The 18,991-nt window shown below is 37.7% G+C and overlaps 2 protein-coding genes across 3 annotated transcripts in view; both read left to right on the top strand.

The window, feature by feature from the left end:
- The window catches only part of LOC145407803 (uncharacterized), a 131,127-nt gene extending 117,135 nt beyond the window's left edge, over window positions 1-13,992 (top strand). The window contains exons 29-38 of the mRNA XM_080278665.1: window positions 360-463; window positions 1,802-1,894; window positions 3,790-3,845; window positions 3,945-4,008; window positions 4,692-4,694; window positions 4,896-4,910; window positions 5,556-5,750; window positions 6,591-6,706; window positions 10,471-10,711; window positions 13,975-13,992. Of these exons, the coding sequence (XP_080134791.1) occupies window positions 360-463; window positions 1,802-1,894; window positions 3,790-3,845; window positions 3,945-4,008; window positions 4,692-4,694; window positions 4,896-4,910; window positions 5,556-5,750; window positions 6,591-6,706; window positions 10,471-10,711; window positions 13,975-13,992 (905 nt within the window). The remainder of the gene's footprint in view (window positions 1-359; window positions 464-1,801; window positions 1,895-3,789; window positions 3,846-3,944; window positions 4,009-4,691; window positions 4,695-4,895; window positions 4,911-5,555; window positions 5,751-6,590; window positions 6,707-10,470; window positions 10,712-13,974) is intronic.
- A 2,378-nt stretch (window positions 13,993-16,370) lies between these two features.
- The window catches only part of pic (DNA damage-binding protein pic), a 31,171-nt gene continuing 28,550 nt past the window's right edge, over window positions 16,371-18,991 (top strand). For both annotated transcript variants that reach the window (XR_013898449.1, XM_080276975.1), the window contains exons 1-3: window positions 16,371-16,505; window positions 17,322-17,470; window positions 18,639-18,765. Coding sequence is in view for 1 of the 2 variants with exons in the window: in XM_080276975.1 (XP_080133101.1) it covers window positions 16,436-16,505; window positions 17,322-17,470; window positions 18,639-18,765 (346 nt within the window). In the remaining variant the exon portion in view is untranslated. The remainder of the gene's footprint in view (window positions 16,506-17,321; window positions 17,471-18,638; window positions 18,766-18,991) is intronic.

The following is an 18,991-nucleotide window of genomic DNA, read 5'->3' as shown; positions in this document are numbered from 1 at the left end:
CTCAAGAGCTAAAGCTTCGTATATTTCCTTGCACTCTGCCATAGAGAAGGACCCTGGTTTGACCCTTATGAGGCACTGTCTACCACAAGGGGGCACTGGTTCCCTGCATGATGTACTGGTATATACTGTACTTTACCAACAGAATGGTCCCCCCAGAAGCATTTGCTTACATGTGGTCAGTGGATCTGCTCAGCCAGACAGATTGGGGTTAAGCACCATCAGCAACAACACCACACTGTGTTTTCATTCATTTGTTACTGCATATATGCAGAACCTGCTGATGTCTTCTGGCTACCATTAATAATCTCTCATTAGTTTTTCTAACCTTTGTCTCCCACCCCTCCTTACACCTTATCCAGGTCCCCCTGGACGACCAGGAAAAGATGGGATGCCTGGGTTTGGTCTGGGCGGTGGCACCATCCGGGGGGCCATCACTTTCCCCTCCAAGACTGCCATGCTGAAGGTCAGAATACTTCCAGTGTCATGCAAGACCTGCATTGCCACTGAGACAAATTAAGATTTGTTACTGTTAGTTGTCTTGGAAAAAAGATAGAAGTGACTAGATTCAATGCAAGAAGAGTGTTCAGATGAAAGAGGAGAATGTTTTAAAAATCAACACATGAAGAGACTGATGAAGAAAAAAAAAAAGAGAGAAGTGAATGATGATATTTGAAGATAATGAAAACTACTCTGAAAATATATTGTATTTTGGAATGAGGTGAAAAAATTTAAAAAGGAAGGTGGAAAATTGTGTGAAAGTGTGAAGAATGAAAGTAAGAGAAAACTGACAAATGGAAATGATGTAAGGAACTGGTTCAACGAATATTTTGAAAGGCTAATGAATGAGAATTGTGTGGCCAAAGTTGCAACAAACATGATTAGTTGTAGTGGTGATGCATAAAAGAAATGGAGTAAGGAAGTTTGTGAATAATAGCACTGAAGAAAGTGCTCAGATGGTTTGGTCATATGGAGAATGGCCATAACAAGGATAGTGAATAGGATGTATCTGCGTAAGTCTGAAGATGGGAGGAAATATGATAGGCCAAGAAGAAGGTAAATTTTTCATTCATTCATTGCCAGACGCCATGTATCCCAAACGGGGTGGCCAACGGCTTAGAGTTAGTTGTTTTACAGGGAGGGGCACTAATCCTCCACCAACCCCACTTGACATGTAGGGATGCCAACAGCATCTGGTGTTCCCAGGCGGTCACCCATCCAAGAGTAAATAAGTATGTAAGAAAGCATGGAGGTTGAGGCAAGGTTTCTGACAAGGTTGAACTGGTTGGAAGAATTTTGTATGGAGGAGTGTATTGCAAGGGCTTGACACCCCAATTTTCCCCAGTGGATTGACTCTAGCTGTTAGATAATGTGAAGCATAGAAGTGATGGACGTTATACCTGTGAAGTGGAGTCAGGATTCAGGGAACTTGAATGGTGTGTTAATGAAAGTGTGGTCTTAATTGACCGTGTTGTTGATTAGTTCTCACTGTGTCAGTTGAATGATTCTGATGGGATTTTTTGTTACCTGCAGTGCATAATACCAGTGCACAACATTGTAATCCTCCATGATGCTTTTCTGTTAACTGCATTATTAAATTCTAAAATTTATTGTTTGATTATTCTGTATGTCACTTGACATTTGCAAATAAGCCATATATTAATATTAATTAATTTGGTTTTAAAAATAGCAAAAAGAAAAAAAAATCTTTTCTAGTTCAAGTTGCCAGTCTATATAGTAATTTGATATGATACTGCACTGGTTTTATCCCTTGTTATATGTAGTGTTGTTGCCTGAGTTTCAGATGAGTGAGATGTCGCTTGTGGGAACCTTAGCATTCCTGCTGGATGAAGAAAGCTTGTTAGTGCGCATCAGTACTGGGTGGCAGTATGTTGCGGTGAGTCCTGATAACACACAAACACTTTGACATAACTAAAATTTTGACAACTGATGGTTTATCAGTTTATCCCTTCAGATTGCTAACACTTAAGTTAAATTTTGTTGTATAGGTTGTTTTTAGTTTTATGAGGATGTTAGTGAATTTTAGAAGTCCTTAACCCCTACATGCTGGGGGGTTTTCGATGTTGCACGCTCCTCCCTACAGGGGATTTCATGATTTTGAAAAAAATACACTACCTCAGACCCTAATATCTGCCAAACTATAAAAGCTAGAGAAAAAATTAAAGATACATAAGACTTACCAACTCTTCCTCTTTCAAATGAAAGTATCCCCACATCTCCAGTTTGTCCCGTTGATGAGTAAGGAAAAGTTAAAGTTCAAAGGGTGGCAAGAAGATGCTTGTGGCAATACATGTCAACCAGTGTTGCTCCTCACCCAAATTCATGACTATACATGTCAGCCAGCTTGTAGGGGTTAATGACATGTCATATTAAAGCAGTATTATGTGCATAGTCTGTGAAGGATGAGCACATGATGAAGCATATTTTAAATGTCAGATTTAGCCATTTAATTAGGCTTTTTACATTCTTTCTGCATAGAGTGAACTTAAGTTAGAGATATTTTTCCTACGTCCTTCCGCCAGTGTGCAGTCTTTCATTTTTCATCAAATGTGAGTGCCATCAAATACTTTAGATAGGGTGATGTTTTAGGATGAAAGTTAAGATGTTGAACTGCAGTAAAGAGTACAGCAGGGAAGGAGGGTTGGAGGTATGTTGAGGGTAGTGAAGAGGATTATAGAAGTTAGCATAGATGTTTCCTTTCTAAGTCATTGCATGATAGTATTATGATCCCCACTCTAACATACAGAGGTGAAGCTTTGACTCAGTTGGAAGTATAGTGAAGACCAAGAGTAATGGATGAGTTATTAGAGAGGAGCACATGGAGATATATGGAGAGATGATTAAACACACAAGGAAGTTTAAGAAATGTTGTGGTGTTGACGTGGGTGTACTGAAAACTGTTGAGACAAGTACACCAAGATGGTTTGGCCATTTGGAGAGAATAGAGAATGAGAGATTGGTTGGGAGAGTGGATGTTAATGAGGTGGAAGGGTAGAGGGGTAGGGGGAAACCAAGGATGATACAGAAGGGTGTAGTGGAGAGGTTCTGATGGACAGCTTTTTTCACTTACATTCTTTAAGTACTGTTGCAGGTTACTGTTAGTATTATGTGAAAAATTTACTTATGATTTGTACCACATTTTTATTCAATGAAAATAATTAGTGGAAAGGAATTAACAGTAAACTTTTAGGAATATGATATGGCAATATTGTGATCATTAGAGTATAGAAGTGAAACAGATTTTGTTGGAAGCACACAAGTCAGGAGTGGAATGAATGGAAGTGAGTTATCTAAGAGGAACTTGTGGAGATACTTGGAGAGATGAACAAACAAATGGTCTTTATGTGGATGTACAGTACTTAAAAGTGTTAGGAGGAGTACTCTGAGGTGGTTTGGCCAACTTGAGCAAGTGGAGATTGAGTGATAGAGTAGGAGTGTATGAATGAGATGGTGGGAGAGAGTTGTAAAGGGAGGCCAAGAATGGTGTGGAGGGGCAGGGTGCAGAGTTACGTAGATGAGAATAGTGTGAGGGTGGACTGCTGGCAGAGAACGGGGTGATGTGGAGGTGATTTAGCCATCCCCTCCTCCTTGGAAGTAAGGGGTCAGGCTGTAGATAGATAATTAGGTAGATGAAGAGCATATAAAGTTAAGTACAGTACAATAGTGATAGCCGTAAAGTGCTGTGTTCATGTATGATATCATATCAAATCATCTGCAGTATTAATGTAATGAGAATACTGTGGAGTTCATAATGTGTCACTCATCTTACAGCTTGGCTCTGTTGTGCCACTTCCTCCACGTAGCACTCGGCCACCCACCACCACAACCACTACCACTACTACAACCACCACCACCACGACCACCACCACACCCAGCACCACCATCCAGGCCACTGCCCCAGCACCAGCCTCAGCCCTGCCGCCCAACAGAGTGCCCGGCCCCCCCCCATTACAAGTGAACTCACAGCACAATACTGTGGATGGACCCAGGGTGAGATGCAGGTGGTTCACCATGTTGTGCAGCACCTCATGGATTCCAGCCACTTACTGTATTTCATATCTCACACCTGATGACACTTTGGCAGTTTGCTGTCAATTGGTGTATCTGTATTATCAGTTTGTTGCCAGATGCTGTATCCCATAGTTCGTACGGGGTGACTGGCAGATGAACCTCTAGGCTCCTCTGTCACTGCACTGGATGATCTTTTTTCACATAAAATTCAAGTACGGTAATAAATAATTTTCCTTCAGAGGGAGTGCCAATTGCTTTTAGATATATTTCAGTTCTGTAGAATAGGGGGAAGTCACATAAAGTACAGTACACAAAAATATATCTGGTAGTTATATTACAGAATTTTATCATTTACCAAACAAATGTCCTGAAGATATTTTAATAAAGCTCCGGAAGAAGCTGTAACTTACATTAAGTGAGTTTGAGCTATTCTAATGAATGAATTTATGACAGTTGAAGTACCTTGAGAAAAGGCTATTTTTTGTACTTATGTTCGTACACAATAATAAGTACAGGTATTTGCCTTCAGTTCATATAGATGGCCCATTTACCATCATACAGTGATACATATGTATACATTACTCACTGATACACCTATATATAACATCCAGTGCCCATAATGTAATTAGAAAGGATGTCTCAGACAGGACTTGTTTAGTTAGCAGGTGGATCTAATTCATGGAGAGCAGTGACACTGATATACCATACTAAAATTGAATATCCAGACTGGCCATCAAGTCAGTGCTGGGATTTGAACCCAGAATCATGAGATTGCCAGTTCATGGCCTTACAACTCACCCAAACCTTCTCCAACAGCCACAACATTCCCATTAATAAGGTTTGTGTATTTCATGTCTTTCCTCAAGGGAGAGCTAACTAAGGTGAGGAATATGAAAAAAGAAAGTATTACAAAGGATTGGAGCCAGTAGATCAAGTGTTTGGCCATTGGTCATAGATTAATGCTGCTAATGTGAGCAGGGTATTAGGCAGGATGTAGGTGGGGAAGGCAGCAGGTGTGTCTGGGTTGAGTGCTGGAGTGCTGAAAGCCTCAGGTGATATAGGAGTGGGATTAGTTACTGACTTGATAAATACGATTACAGTACTGTTTACAGTAAGGTCCCAGGTTATGTCAGAGTTCTGTTCCTGAGATGTGACATAAGTCAGTTTTGTATGTAACTCAAGTTTCTGACTGTACATTGTACATTTATACCTTATGTCAACACATGAGTTACATCAGCGCATATGTGGACTTTTTGACCATACATCGTATACTGAATACAGTATATAATACACTTATGATAATAGGTATTAAACGCAGACTTTTGAACGTATGATTTTTATTGAGTAAAAAAGATATATCGTACTCCTGGTATGCCACATCACCCCTCAAGAGCCTCTCAGTGAGTGACAGTCATGGTGGTACTGGCACATGTTGTCGTTGTCATGGCAGTGGCTGTGGTAGGTGAGTTAGGCCACTGCATCCTAACTCTCCCAACACAATAGTCTACTTTGTCATGCCCTCTCAGATTCGACTGGCTGCCCTGAACCAGAGGTACTCCGGAGACATGCATGGTGTAAGGGGTGCTGATTACGCTTGCTATAGGCAAGCACGGCAGGCTGGGCTGCGAGGCACCTTCAGGGCCTTCCTTACCTCCCGCGTGCAAGATCTTGACTCCATTGTTAAATACTCTGACCACTCCCTGCCTGTTGTCAACATCAAGGTGAGTATACGTTACAAAGATGAAAGCTGTGATGCAGAGAGGGGGTATATCAGAATCAGAGAATACAATAAGAGGGAACAGTGATTTGCCAGAGCTAAAGAAAAGAGTAAAGGTACTGTATTTGTATTATGGTATAAGAAAGCAGAATATAAAAAATTTTATTCTAAAAAGTCATAGTGTGCCCTTAGGGAGACTGCTAATGATCGAGCAACAAAGGTTTACCAATTAAAAGTTAGGCTGGTTTGGTTGATTTTATTGTTGTTTGACATTAGGGAACAGTGTAGGGAAATGGTGTTATTTGGCACATCTTTTTCACTGTTGCCATGTTACTATTTTCCTATTTTTCAATATATATATATATATATATATATATATATATATATATATATATATATATAATTACACACACACACACACACACACACAGTATTTGTCATATGGTTTGTTACTGAACATTACTTTGGGATGTTAATATTGTACAGAATGATATACAGTATTTGGATCATCATAGTCACTCTTTTAAAATTTTGACTGTCAGTTCACATTATTCCTTTCAGACACCTCTTTTTCTGCCACTCATGGATAATTTTTTTTTTATGTTTTGGTTTAGTTTCTCATGAAAAGGGCAGTTTCATTTCAGTAAAAATGTATATTACAAATCAGTATTATATCAGAATGCATATGAAGTACATAATACTATATCCAAATGGTGGATGTGTAGAAATTTTTTATGTACTAGATTTTTTTTTGTGATGTAATACTGTGTGTACAGTATTGTATGCCAGAATCATTATCAACACAATACAGCACACAGTTATGGCCTGCATTTTTCATTCACAGGGAGAGGTTCTCTTCAACTCCTGGACCAGTATCTTCACAGGAACAGGTGGGGAATTTACTCAGAAGCCTCGCATCTTCAGTTTTGATGGCAAGGAAATTCTCACAAGCCCTGAATGGTGAGTGCAATAATTATGCTTTTTGGAAGATTAACTTATTCAAATGTAACTGGCAGAGTCCATATAAATTGTGTTTGGTTAGAAGTATTTAAGCTGTGTGTGATCATTTGGTTATATGGTTACCACACACCATAGTAAATGATGTCTTGGTTTACAGGAATCCATTTGGCTTGTCACTTATTGTAGGCACCTAAAGACAACACTACATCCAGTGACCACCCAGCATAGTAAATGTTCCCCTGATTTACAGGAGACCATTAAGTTTGGCCTGTCACTTTGTGTAGAGTCACTTAAGGGTAGCCCTGCTTAGAGGGAGTCAATGGTGGACACCTCCATTCACCACTGGATGTAAAACAATAGAGGACCAGACAAATGTACAGTATAAAACTTTACTGCCTGTGAGTATGTTCACAGTTTACTCCATCATATTTAAAGATAGTTAATAGTCATGAAAATAGAAGCTAAGGTGTTTTCCATTTTTGCTGTGTGACAAGCCAAATGGTTTCCTGTAAGCCAAGAAACCATTTGCAACGCTGGGTGGTAACCATATAACCAAATCATATGTGCTCCCTACGTGTCAGCAAGTGGGTTGGTGGAGGGTTAGTGCCCCTCCCCGTAAAACAAATTACTTAAAGTCAAATGGCCACCCCTTATGGGATTATGGCGTCTGGCAATAGATAGATAGATAGACTGTGTGAATACCGGTACCTTCTGTAGATAGCATTGCATACTGAAACTTGGATGAAGTTACCTTAGATTTTTGCTGTTGTTTTATTTATCACCTTGATATATCCATCAGCACAGCATTATGCTGTGGCTATGCAGATTTATAGAGCAGGGATAAATGACTGGTCATGCCAAACCCATAGTGTAAATGGCAGAGGAAAGGCAAAGGACCACTGATCTAAACCTTGGAAGTCTTGGTTACACATAAGCAAAATCATGTACACAGAATTTTATTTATATTGTGCTTCTTATATGCTATAAATTATAAACATCAATATATAAGCTTCCTAATAAACAAATACAAGCAGTACCTTGTAACAACCAGTTTCCACCATTACACCATTGATGGTATAAAAATACTTTATGCCATTTTCTCATCACTTAAAACCCTTTAACCCCTACACCGCGGGCTTGTTTACCAATGACTTGCGTGTGCTGCGGGGTTATTTGGGCTCCGACAGACTCTCAAAAAATATTTGCCAAAAATCAGTTATTAGTCCTAGAATAATAAAATTAAATATGCTTATGGCACATACCTTCAGCTTTCTCCTGGAATGATTGTTGAGCCTTCGTCGGTTACCGTAGGACTTGTGGAGACCTCTGAAGTAGGGTAACGAAGTCTCCACTTTACACTTCCCGACAACCCGTAATATGATTACCACAGCCAGATACAAACACTATAAACACTATTCTACAATTTTCAAGTAGTTTGGGATCCATACTCAAAAAAAAAAACACTGTGAAAGCAATGGAAATTACGAGCGCGTCTGATCGTCGCACTGGCACTAGTTCGCTCATGGTAGTCTGTCATTTATTATTCATAAAACCCCTCACACTTTATATTTCTATTACTATATAACACTTATATATATCTACAGTCTTTATCCATAAGTTTCCTTCAGTAGTATTAGTTTATTGTCACTGTAGGGATTCAATTTCTTTCAGTAAAATACGTAGCATTCACTTTCTCGTCCTGTATACTGGCATTGAGAGTGAATGTCACTTTCATCTTCACTCTCATAACTCATAGCATTCAGACATGTTAGAGTGAAACTTTCACTTTCATTACTCCTAGGGTATATACTCGTATTCTTATAATACTACTCATTTACATTTCTATTTACGTTCTCTATTTTATTTACGTTATTTACATTTCTATTTTATTTACAGTGTTATGCACTGTCACTTGAAATAACTTATAAAACTATTTTCCATTGTTCACGTATATTTACATTCATTACTTTCACTTGCTGTTTACACATTATTTACACATTATTTACAATTCCACTTGCACTGTTTTACTCAATAGAAAGATCGTAGTCACTCTTTTATCAATTGTCAGCCCTTTACCTCTTTCCACATGAGGTTTAGTAGGGGGTAAAGGTCACAGAGCCATTTGCATGGGGGTGAAAAAAGGCCTTGAAGTCAGCAAGATGAAACATACGTCCTCTCACTTCGGAAGATGAGAGTACACTGATAACGCAGGGCCAGGCCAGCTAGCCTAGAGGCCTGCTTTAGGGGTTATTCAGAGTTACCAATATTACTTCTTGAAACAGCTAAGTCTAGCACTGATATGATTGGCAGGAAATCTAGACAATACATTATAAATTTGGTAGTTCCAGGTGAATGTAAATATCATTTAGGCTTCTTCCTTCCCTCCTTACATGTATATTTATTACGAAAATAGATTAGAGGCCTACTTAGGAGATATATAATCAGAGCTACCAATGTTAAATCTTGAAACAGCTTTGTGTAGCACTGATATGATTGGCAGGAAATCTAGACAATACATTATAAATTAGGTAGTTCCAGGTGAATGTAAATATCACTTAGGCTTCTCCCTTCTCTCCTTACATGTATATTTATTACGAAAATAGATTATACGGCATATTTCAAGGGGAAAAAAACAGCGAAAATTAGCGAACGAGTGCACATGAGGTGTTGTCAGGTGATAATTAGCCAATTCCAGGTGTATGGCACTCTCACTTACCTGATTTCTTTCTTGTATATATTATTTGGTATAAGAATACGATATAGGGCTTATTTCAATGGATGAAATCAGTGAAAAATTCCAGGGAAGATTTACTTAGCGTAGCATGGCCGGGCAGGCGAGAGGATAGGGTAAGGGAGGGGGGGTAGGGAGGGGAGTCAAGAACGGGGAGAAATGGCTAAATTGTCAACAATGGATGGGAGTACAGATGAGATTAGGAGTGCTGACTAGTGTTGGACATTGTCAGTACTGATAGATGATACAAGCCCCCACTTGAAAGCCCGGGTGAATTCAAAATAACACAGAATCACAAAAGCGACGCCCCGCGGTATGATCCCTTGCTCCCAAGCGTCACGAAAGTGACGCCCCGCGGTTAAGGGGTTAAAGATTACAGACTTTGTTCAGACAGTCCAGCATTGCATTGGTATTTTTGAAAATGCACTTACCCTGTAAATAATATGATGCATTTTTATGGGATGGGTCAGGATCAGGAAGCATTTAAACTATTAATACATTATGTGGATGTATCTCGATGTAATGTATCTATTTCTTCATCATCCATTCCATTGTTGTCCCTCAGGAGCATTGGAGCCAGGAGCTATGCCACTGAGTCCAGACATTTAAGAGTGATCAGTCTCTCTTCTCTAAATGGTGTAATTTTGGACTGGTTATTTATGCAAAAAGTATCTTTCAGCATATATTGACTGATCCTACAGTATACCAATCTTGAAGCATTCAAAACAGGTAAGACTTCTTCATTTATTGTTAACATGAAGAAGCTGGAGAGGAATACCTTCATGTGATGGTACCAATATAGCCATGTAGTTGTGCTGCCTAGTTAAACAAACATCCTTCATCTCCCTCACTATTCTGTAAAAGGGAGATGATGGACTGCAGAAGGGTATCTCCAGCCTGCTATCCATCTAACTCACATCCAGATGAAACAGGTGCCACAGCAACAACAAAAACAACAGGAAAAAAAAAAACAAAGTTTCGTTTCCCCTCCCCTCCCCTGACTTACCCATCGACATAAGCACTTCACTTGCAGGCCACAGAAGTACGTGTGGCATGGGTCCACTTTGACGGGTGAACGTGCACTGTCTTCATACTGTGATGCCTGGAACACGGAGTCCCGAGGAGTGATGGGTCTGGCCTCCTCACTCCACAAGAACCGCCTCCTTGGTCAGGAACGCCTAAGTTGCCATAATACATTTGCTGTTCTCTGTATAGAAGCCACAAGCCAAGCTCATAATAGGCAGCGGCGGGAAACAGTAGCGGGTAGGAGGCAGGTAAGAGGAGAGAGATGGGTGGATGTAGGAAGCAACAGGGCCCAAAAGGACTTGAGTCATACCCAGAAAGATTATCAAGACCTCTTCAATTATATTAATTCCACTATTGATTTTATAGATGGAAGGAACTTTTGAATTGGAAAGAATAAGTACTGTAGATACAATTCTTTTCAACAGAGTAAGACAAGAATTTTTTTCATGTAAAAAAACAATAAACCTGAAATGATTAACAATACATGTGAACTTAAACTAAGATAGTGGATGATGGTTACTGATCTCAAGACAGAAAATGCTCATTAGTAAAAAATAATGAAGTAGTTAATAATATCATGAGAAAACTTGGCAAGCTGTACAGTAGTGCTTTCTTAAATTAAAATAGAAAGATGTCTTTGGAATGTGCTTAATATTGTGTTCAACATGAAATTGGACACATGAGCTATCTTGTCGCCCCAGTAATTGCCTCACCAATTATATGTGGTGAGTTTGTGGCAACACTGTCATTAGAATGCCTTGTGTTTTTGTTGATACATTTAGTTATTTGTGGATGCACCACATTATAGTAACTAATTACAGTACAGTAGTAAAACTGGCTTCTCTGAAGTTGTAAATATACAAACTAATATATATATATTTTTTTCTGGTCATTGTAACTCTGTTCATGGTGGCATTATTCTGCCTCCTTGTGATGGTGGTAAGATCTGTACTTCACATTTTATAAAGGTGAGGTGCATTATAGTGTATACCAGTGGTCACTTGTCTGCATCAGCAGCAGTGGCACTGGCTTCATACTTGAGGCAAAACTGTGGATGCCAACAGGAGCAACAGTACAGGGAGTGTGTTAGCTTATTTTGTGCTTGTGTCATGTCTTGTGCATTTTTGTAGCTCTTGTAATATAAGGTAATATTTATAGTAGTTTATATTTGTAATTAATGTAATTAATTGCAGTTGCATTTGCCATGGTATAGTGGCCATCTAGGACAATGAAAGGAAGTATGATTTATCATTTGTCATTAGCTTTTTCTTGGCCACATTTACTTTGAGTGACAGGGTTTTATGTCATTATGATGGGTAGTCAAACATAAAGAGTAAATGTTCATCAGTAGTATATTCAACTATGCTTTCCCTTTTTTTTTTTTTTTTTTTTTTTTTTTTTACTAACAGAATCTTCATACGTTCTATCCTTTTTAACATTATATTAGAAAAGCTTTCTGTGTTCATGTTGGAATATTCTTTGTGTGTTTAAATTTTCATATAAGTCTTGTAATTTTGCAGTATAATTATATGCAATTCCTGTAAGTTCTCGTTACTTTGACCCTCCTAGAATGAACCACTGCAGATTGAAAGAAAAACATTTTGATGTCTGAATTTAGAAAAGGGAGGGCTTGCATCACTGTTGCGTGTAAAACAAAATGCTAGAAAGAGATGAAACTCATTTAAAACAGTTTCATACTGAATAAAACTGAATTGCTGTTATGTTAAATATGATAAGAATAATACTGTATTAGAAAAATTTTGCACATTTTTTTGGGTGCATCAAGGAACTGTAGCTTACAGTATTTCCAAAAGGTTAATATTTTGAACAGCAGGTTGTCCTCCACCCTAGCAGAGAATATATACTGTATGTTATAAACATGATTCAGTACAATGATCATTTGCACAGGCAATTCTGTTAATACTACAGCATTCTTTTGCAGGTTTTGTGGAAATAAAATCTATTAGCTCCCGTTCATATTCAGCTCATCTCTCCTAGTTTATTGTATATAGACTCAAAAATAAATAAATCTTTGTTATAAAAAACTAAAACAGTTGAATGTTGCACAACATATTTACTATTTCATGGTTTGCAATTTGAGAATGCTGGAATACTGAGAGATCAGAATCAAGAGAACTTCCTGTGTGTTGTACATAATCACAGTGTGGTGCATCACCACTAGCAAGCAAACACAACACAGTCAGAAAAGTGTGAGAATAACCTAAGCCTGCATCTACTGTATATTAATGCAGTTGAAATTTATTCATTGAATTTCTTGTACTGGTATAACATAATTTAGTTGTGTAGTATGTTCGATCAGATACAATTTGTGTGTAGGTATGGTGTGTGAACCTTTACTTATTCACAGAAGTAATGCTGCAGGCAAGGAATCACCTTGTTCGAAGTTTACAAGAAAAGGGTGAAAATGTTTACATCTCATTCATTCTGTTAAAAGTACAGTACTGTGTTGTATCAATAGAGGTCTGATGTTTTCACCAATGTATTGATTTTACAACCTTACTATTTCTATGTTATTTGGAGTGTGGTGATCCTGTTTAAATTGAATTGCTTCCGTACGTGCTGCAATGAAATGAAAATGTTAAAGATATTTTCTGGCATTAAAGCTTTAATTAAGTTAGTAATTCAAAGTCCTGGTGAGAAAAAAACAAGTGTAACAGTAGGTCTTCATTATAAGTAACTTTTTTTTCTTACCTTTAAGGTGTCTGATAGTCTAATGGTTAGATTGCTCCAGTCAGAGTGATATTCATGTATAGTTTTAATCCCGAATAGGTGACTGGAGGTTTTTTATTGTTCTAATGCCACCAAGGGAAGTAGGTTGGTCATATACCCTTTTATGTACTGTACTACATATACAGCAGCCTAGCCCTTACATCCCAAAGGGGAAAGAATGGTATTGGCTGGTATTGCTTTTTAAGTCCTTGGTAAACAAAACAAAACAAAAAACCTTATGTTCCCTTGCTGTCTGTGCAGCTGATTTGGCAGTTTCCACAGATTAACAATATCAGTTATTCAGTTGTATATATAAAGTTGTGATACTGTACTGTATTGTGGGACACTTCACTGGCTTGTAATGAGGACAACCATTTACTGTACCCTAAGTTTAAAGGTTACTGATTGTGAAGAGCATTTATGTATGGAAAAAAGTATTCATTCTTTGTTCTACAGGAATTCCTCAGCTCAGTTACTTTTTTTTTTTCTTTTTGCTCTTGCTGTCTCCAGATTACTATGTTTGGTTTTGGAGAGCAGCCTAATAGTGAAGAAGTTAACAAAGGTTATCTGACCCCTCTCCAGTTCCAAAAGTCTCCTCTGAGCTTAATAGAATCATGAGTGGATAACAAAAAAATATTAATGATATAAACCCACATCTTAAAAGGGTTATTCTAAGTTTGGCCTCAAGTGAGAGTAGTAATGTGCAGTGCTAACATCCATTCATGTGTATTGTGTACCATATGAACTTTAAGATAAACCTGTGTATATGTCATTCATACAGGTACTAATAGGCAGTTGACTGTGCTGTACGTGTAGGTGTGTTTGTTAGCTTGTAAGTTCTTATCTCGAGTTAGGGTAATAATGTAATACTACATATCCTACTGCGATCTTCCAGTTTATGCATTAAGTATCATTGTGTGTGTGTGTGTGTGTGTGTGTGTGTGTGTGTGTGTGTGTGTGAAATAGGTTTAAGCATCATCCTGCCCTGAGACAACACCAATAATTTAATGTCATTCATCATATCTACAATTTTTTACATTTGTATAAGTACTGTACAGTATTAGTGATTTAATCTTTTATTTGTGTACTAAGCATTTCTGATAGGACCTTATTTTATGCTTCGTTCAAAGCTTAAATTTGTCATACCTGAGCTAAAATTTGTGAGAGATGAGTGCATACTTTACCATATAAATGATAATTCTCTTCAGGTATGTAAATTGAGTAGTTAAAATAGGAAGTCTAGTCATTAATAATATTATACAGTACCAAACTTTTTAAAATAAGTTTTTATTTATCTGTTAGTTGTTATGTCATGTAGGTACACTTAGCAGTATATCAAAATAATGGAATGGTTTCTGTTGTTTGATAACAGCATTTTTCCATCTGTTGCACTGTTTCTGCAGCTTTCATTTACATCTGTGCCTCCATGTTTCGCAAGAAACACTTAAAGATTTCTGTATAAGAATCACAAGCCCTGTAAACTAACAATTTCTATTAATAAACTGGAATCACAAAGGTCTATAGCTGTTGTTTCAGTATTATTCCCTCATTCAGCTAATGGTTACAGAGATGGATTGGCAGGGATCTTAGAACGCTTAATTTAATGAATATCTGTAGAAATTACTCTACACAATAATTAAAGACAGAATTTCATAATCTGTGGTAGGAAAGACAAATTTTACAGGATTACAAAATTTTCTATGGGTGAGTGTTGACAGGTTGTGCTAGGTGGGAGCACCCATCATCCACTCACTTCATGTAATACTTCCTCTCTCTCTCTCTCTCTCTCTCTCTCCCCAGTTGACTCTAAGTGACAGGCCAAATGGTTTCTTGTATCCCTGGAAACCATTTACTATACTGGGTGATTATAACCAAATGACACTAGTGGTTTAGTGGGCTAAGGCAGTCCAACCATGTGAAGCCTATATGGGTTCCATCTGAAGAGGGGTCAATCACCTCACCACAACAGCCTTATTCCTAGAATATTTTAGAGGTGTGTTATATTGCACTAATTTATTGTTGCAAGGATAGCTTGGATTGCTTTTGTGAAAAGTAAAGATATGACATGCCACTACTAATCAACCATGCAGTCCATGGTTGTAAAAAGTAGGCACAAATTAAAAATCGAAGACATAGAAAATAATGCAAAGAGTTATTGTTAATCAGTCCCAGTCCAGCTGAGTAGGCCCATCCACCATAGGCAGGAAACTCTGTAGGACTGTCTTGTGCAATGATATGATCCATTGCAGCTGACCATAGTTTGGCATAGGGGAAGTTGGAGGCTTGGTTTATGGCTAGATGTCACATGTGTGTTCACCCAGGAATCCATTAATCATGTCACTGTGTAGAGCCACCTGAAGGGAAAGGGTGATTAAAAAAAAAAATTATATATATATAAAAATATATATATATATATAAATATATATATATATATATATATATATATATATATATATATATATATATATATATATATATATATATATATATATATATGGGAAAGAAAGGCTGGGTAATACTAATGTGGAAAAAAATACCGTAAATAATGTTAAATGCATAAGGATATAATTATGTATTTGGGCTTATCGAGACTTATACTTGGTGTTTGAAATTTTTCTGTAGTACTCGTAGTTTCAAACTACGCGCCAGGGGCGGAGGAATACAGGAGGCCTCAAGAAGGTACATGGCCCTTACAGGGATCATTTAATTGTTTATAGAACGTGCAACTTGATAGATACCTTTAACATCATTAGAGCAAAGAACCAGTACATCAGTAAAGTTTTTTGTAGCCTCAAATCAAAGTTGGAGGAGGGGCAGTTAAGTCTCCCGCCAAAGAATGCCCACTCACACCAATAAAGTAGTAATGCATAACCATAACGTAGTTTTATGTTTAGTTAAGACGTATAATTATACTGAAGCGGCGTATCCTAACCTATTGTAGATTTATAAAATGATAATGCTATATGATGCCAGTATTATATGTAATGTGCGAGAAAAGTCGAGTGCAGATGGTGTACATATATGGTAAATTGAATAATAACCATTTGATCACAAGACCTTTATAAGATTTCCTGAATTATACTTCAGATAGCAAATGGGGTAAAAATTTTTTTATCCGACTGCATGTGATGCCAGTATTTTAATGTGTGGGGTCTGCTGAAGGTTTTCTGATCTCGACAAGGAAGAAGAAGACGAGGAGCCGCCGTGCGTCATGAGAAAAGTGTAAACAATACTATTCCACAATGGCTACAGCAGCTTATAATTATGTTGTTACTGCCCACAAGCCAACTGCAGTAACAGCATGTGCAACAGGTCAGTGCATAATCCAAAATTATTGAGTAATAAGTAACGGAGTTTCGTCGTAATGTGGCCTTGTACTTTTGTCGGCGGGCAGCGTCTCAATGTCACGATTATAATAGCATGTGCTTCATTATTCTGTTATTACAGTAGTAGTTACCTGGGTAAATGTACGCTTTACTTGAGGCAGTAGGAGGACCATACCAGTTCAATTCGTATTCCTTCAGTTTGTTTCCTCTATTTTTCTATTTTCAGGGTGGATAGTTACCTTTTCGTGATGAAAATTTTCCACCCTGTTATTATCATCATATTCCTTAAGCCATTTGTACGATTGTTGTTTCCGGCATAATGAGAGAAACTCACTCAAGATAGTCAGGAGGAATTTGTTCCCCAGTTTCTCAAATGGAGCTTTGGTCAGGATTAATTATTGGGTACAGTTAAGCTAGGTTATGGTTTATTTTTCTGATGTTGAAAAAATACTGTTTTTATCATGATTGCAGAGGGTTTTTAGTATGAGATGAAAGTACATGTTAAAGGTATGGTTATGTCAGATTTTTGGTCAGTATCAGCAGTATTAACTTAGAGTCTTGACATGCAAGTACCGGTAGCTGTTTACATGTACTGTCAGCTTTGTTACATGAACTTCAATATCTCACATTAAGGAAAGTTAATACTGTGTGTGTAAAATGTTATGATGCAGCCCCTAAAAGCAAAAGATGTGAATGAGCATTTGTGACATATTGCAAGATTAAGCAAATGTACAGCTTCCAGTGAGTATTTGACCTGTCCATTGTATAACAGTACTAAAAATAAGTTTTTGTTTCAACACAGGTCATTTGACATCTGACATCGACCTGAACCTGGTGGTGGCTCGTAACAATCGTGTAGAACTGCATCTTGTCACTCCTGAAGGGTTGCGTCCACTCAAGGAACTTACCATATATGGCAAAATTGCATGTATGCAGCTCTTCACTCCAATGGTATGTGAAAGTTTTACGTTGATGTATCATATTTTATCTATCTATGTATTGCCAGATGCCAGAATCCCGTAAGGGATGGCCATTTGACTTTGAGTTATTTATTTTGTGGGGAGGGGCACTAACCTTCCACCAACCCTCCTGTTGACACATAGGGAGCACATATGGTTTGGTTATATGGTTACCACCCAGTGTTGTAAATGGTTTCTTGGCTTACAGGAAACCATTTGGCTTGTCACTCAATGTAAAGCCACCTGTAAAGGAAAGAAAAGCAATAAGAAGTGACAGGAAAGATGGGAGAAATAGGAAGAGAGGAGGGCAGGCACAGAAAAAGAATGATAAAGGGTAAGGAGAAAGTAGGCAGCACTACATCAAGTGAGTGGATGATGGTCGCCACCACCTGCCACTAAAGTTGTATATGTATGTAGTTTCTATCTGGATCAGTATAGGAAAAAGTTAAGCTGAATATACTCATATGGTGATTGCAGAGAAATTAAAAAAAAACAAAAAAACAAGCGGTTACGGTACGGTACTTTAGATATTTCATAATTCCTCTAGGCTATAAGCAGAGGTCCCTTATAAGCTATATGAAATAATTACCAGTTGCAAAAATAATGTCAAAAATGTTATCATAGTGATAGATTAACTTTCAGGAATGATATGTAGCCTATATCTGGTCCAAATGAATATTTCATAGTTACAGTCCATTAAAGTAAAGCAATAAGACATCTTCCTACAACATTCATTCCCCATCACTGACCCTGCCTCTGTCTGCTACCCTTTCCATACCCACTGTTGTCACTCATGCTTCACTACATCCACTCATCCCACCATTGACCCTCCTCCTCTTGTTGATTCATCAGACAAAATAATCTAGCACTTCTGTGTATGAGCAAGGAGTGTCTCTGTTTCATGTATCTACAAGTTTACATTGATTTGTGTGTTTTTTTTTCTCTCTCTCTTTTTTGGAATGAACAGTATTATTAGGACTTAGCTTATGTCTGTATCTCCTGTAGTAGAAGAAATAAGGAAATTAATTTCAGTATTGTAGTTTCATAGTTTTTCATATGCCATAATTTTGTTGACAGGTGAAAGGTAGATAAAGAATTGATTTCTCTTATTGTTTATGGTAGGACCAAGGTGCTCATTTGTATGTATGGCAATATTTCAGAATGAGACAAAAGACCTCCTGTTCATTCTAACCACCCGTTACTGTGCTATGATCCTGGAGTGTGTGGGTGATGGGGAGCAGCTTGAGATTTTGACACGTGCCCATGGCAATGTTGCTGATAAGATTGGTGGGTTTTTCTCATTTATACCTGTTCTTAGGATTTATTTATGTCACCAGACTTAAGGATAGGTATTTTTTGGCTCTTTTGTAAGCAGAATGCAATTAAGGATAGATAATTCCTGACCTTTTTGTAAGCAGAATTAGAATCTTCCTCAATTTGTAGTATGTTGGTTTTAAAAATTTTCAGTAGTTTCATTAAAATATCTGTCTATGGGTAGCCACATGATGAATTA

This window comes from Coenobita brevimanus, chromosome 8 (assembly GCF_032717465.1).
Source record: "Coenobita brevimanus isolate Jiangsu-jjx chromosome 8, ASM3271746v2, whole genome shotgun sequence".
NCBI lineage: Eukaryota > Metazoa > Arthropoda > Malacostraca > Decapoda > Coenobitidae > Coenobita > Coenobita brevimanus.
The sequence above is the reverse complement of the archived record's forward strand: the minus strand, read 5'-3'. Positions and strand labels throughout refer to the sequence as shown.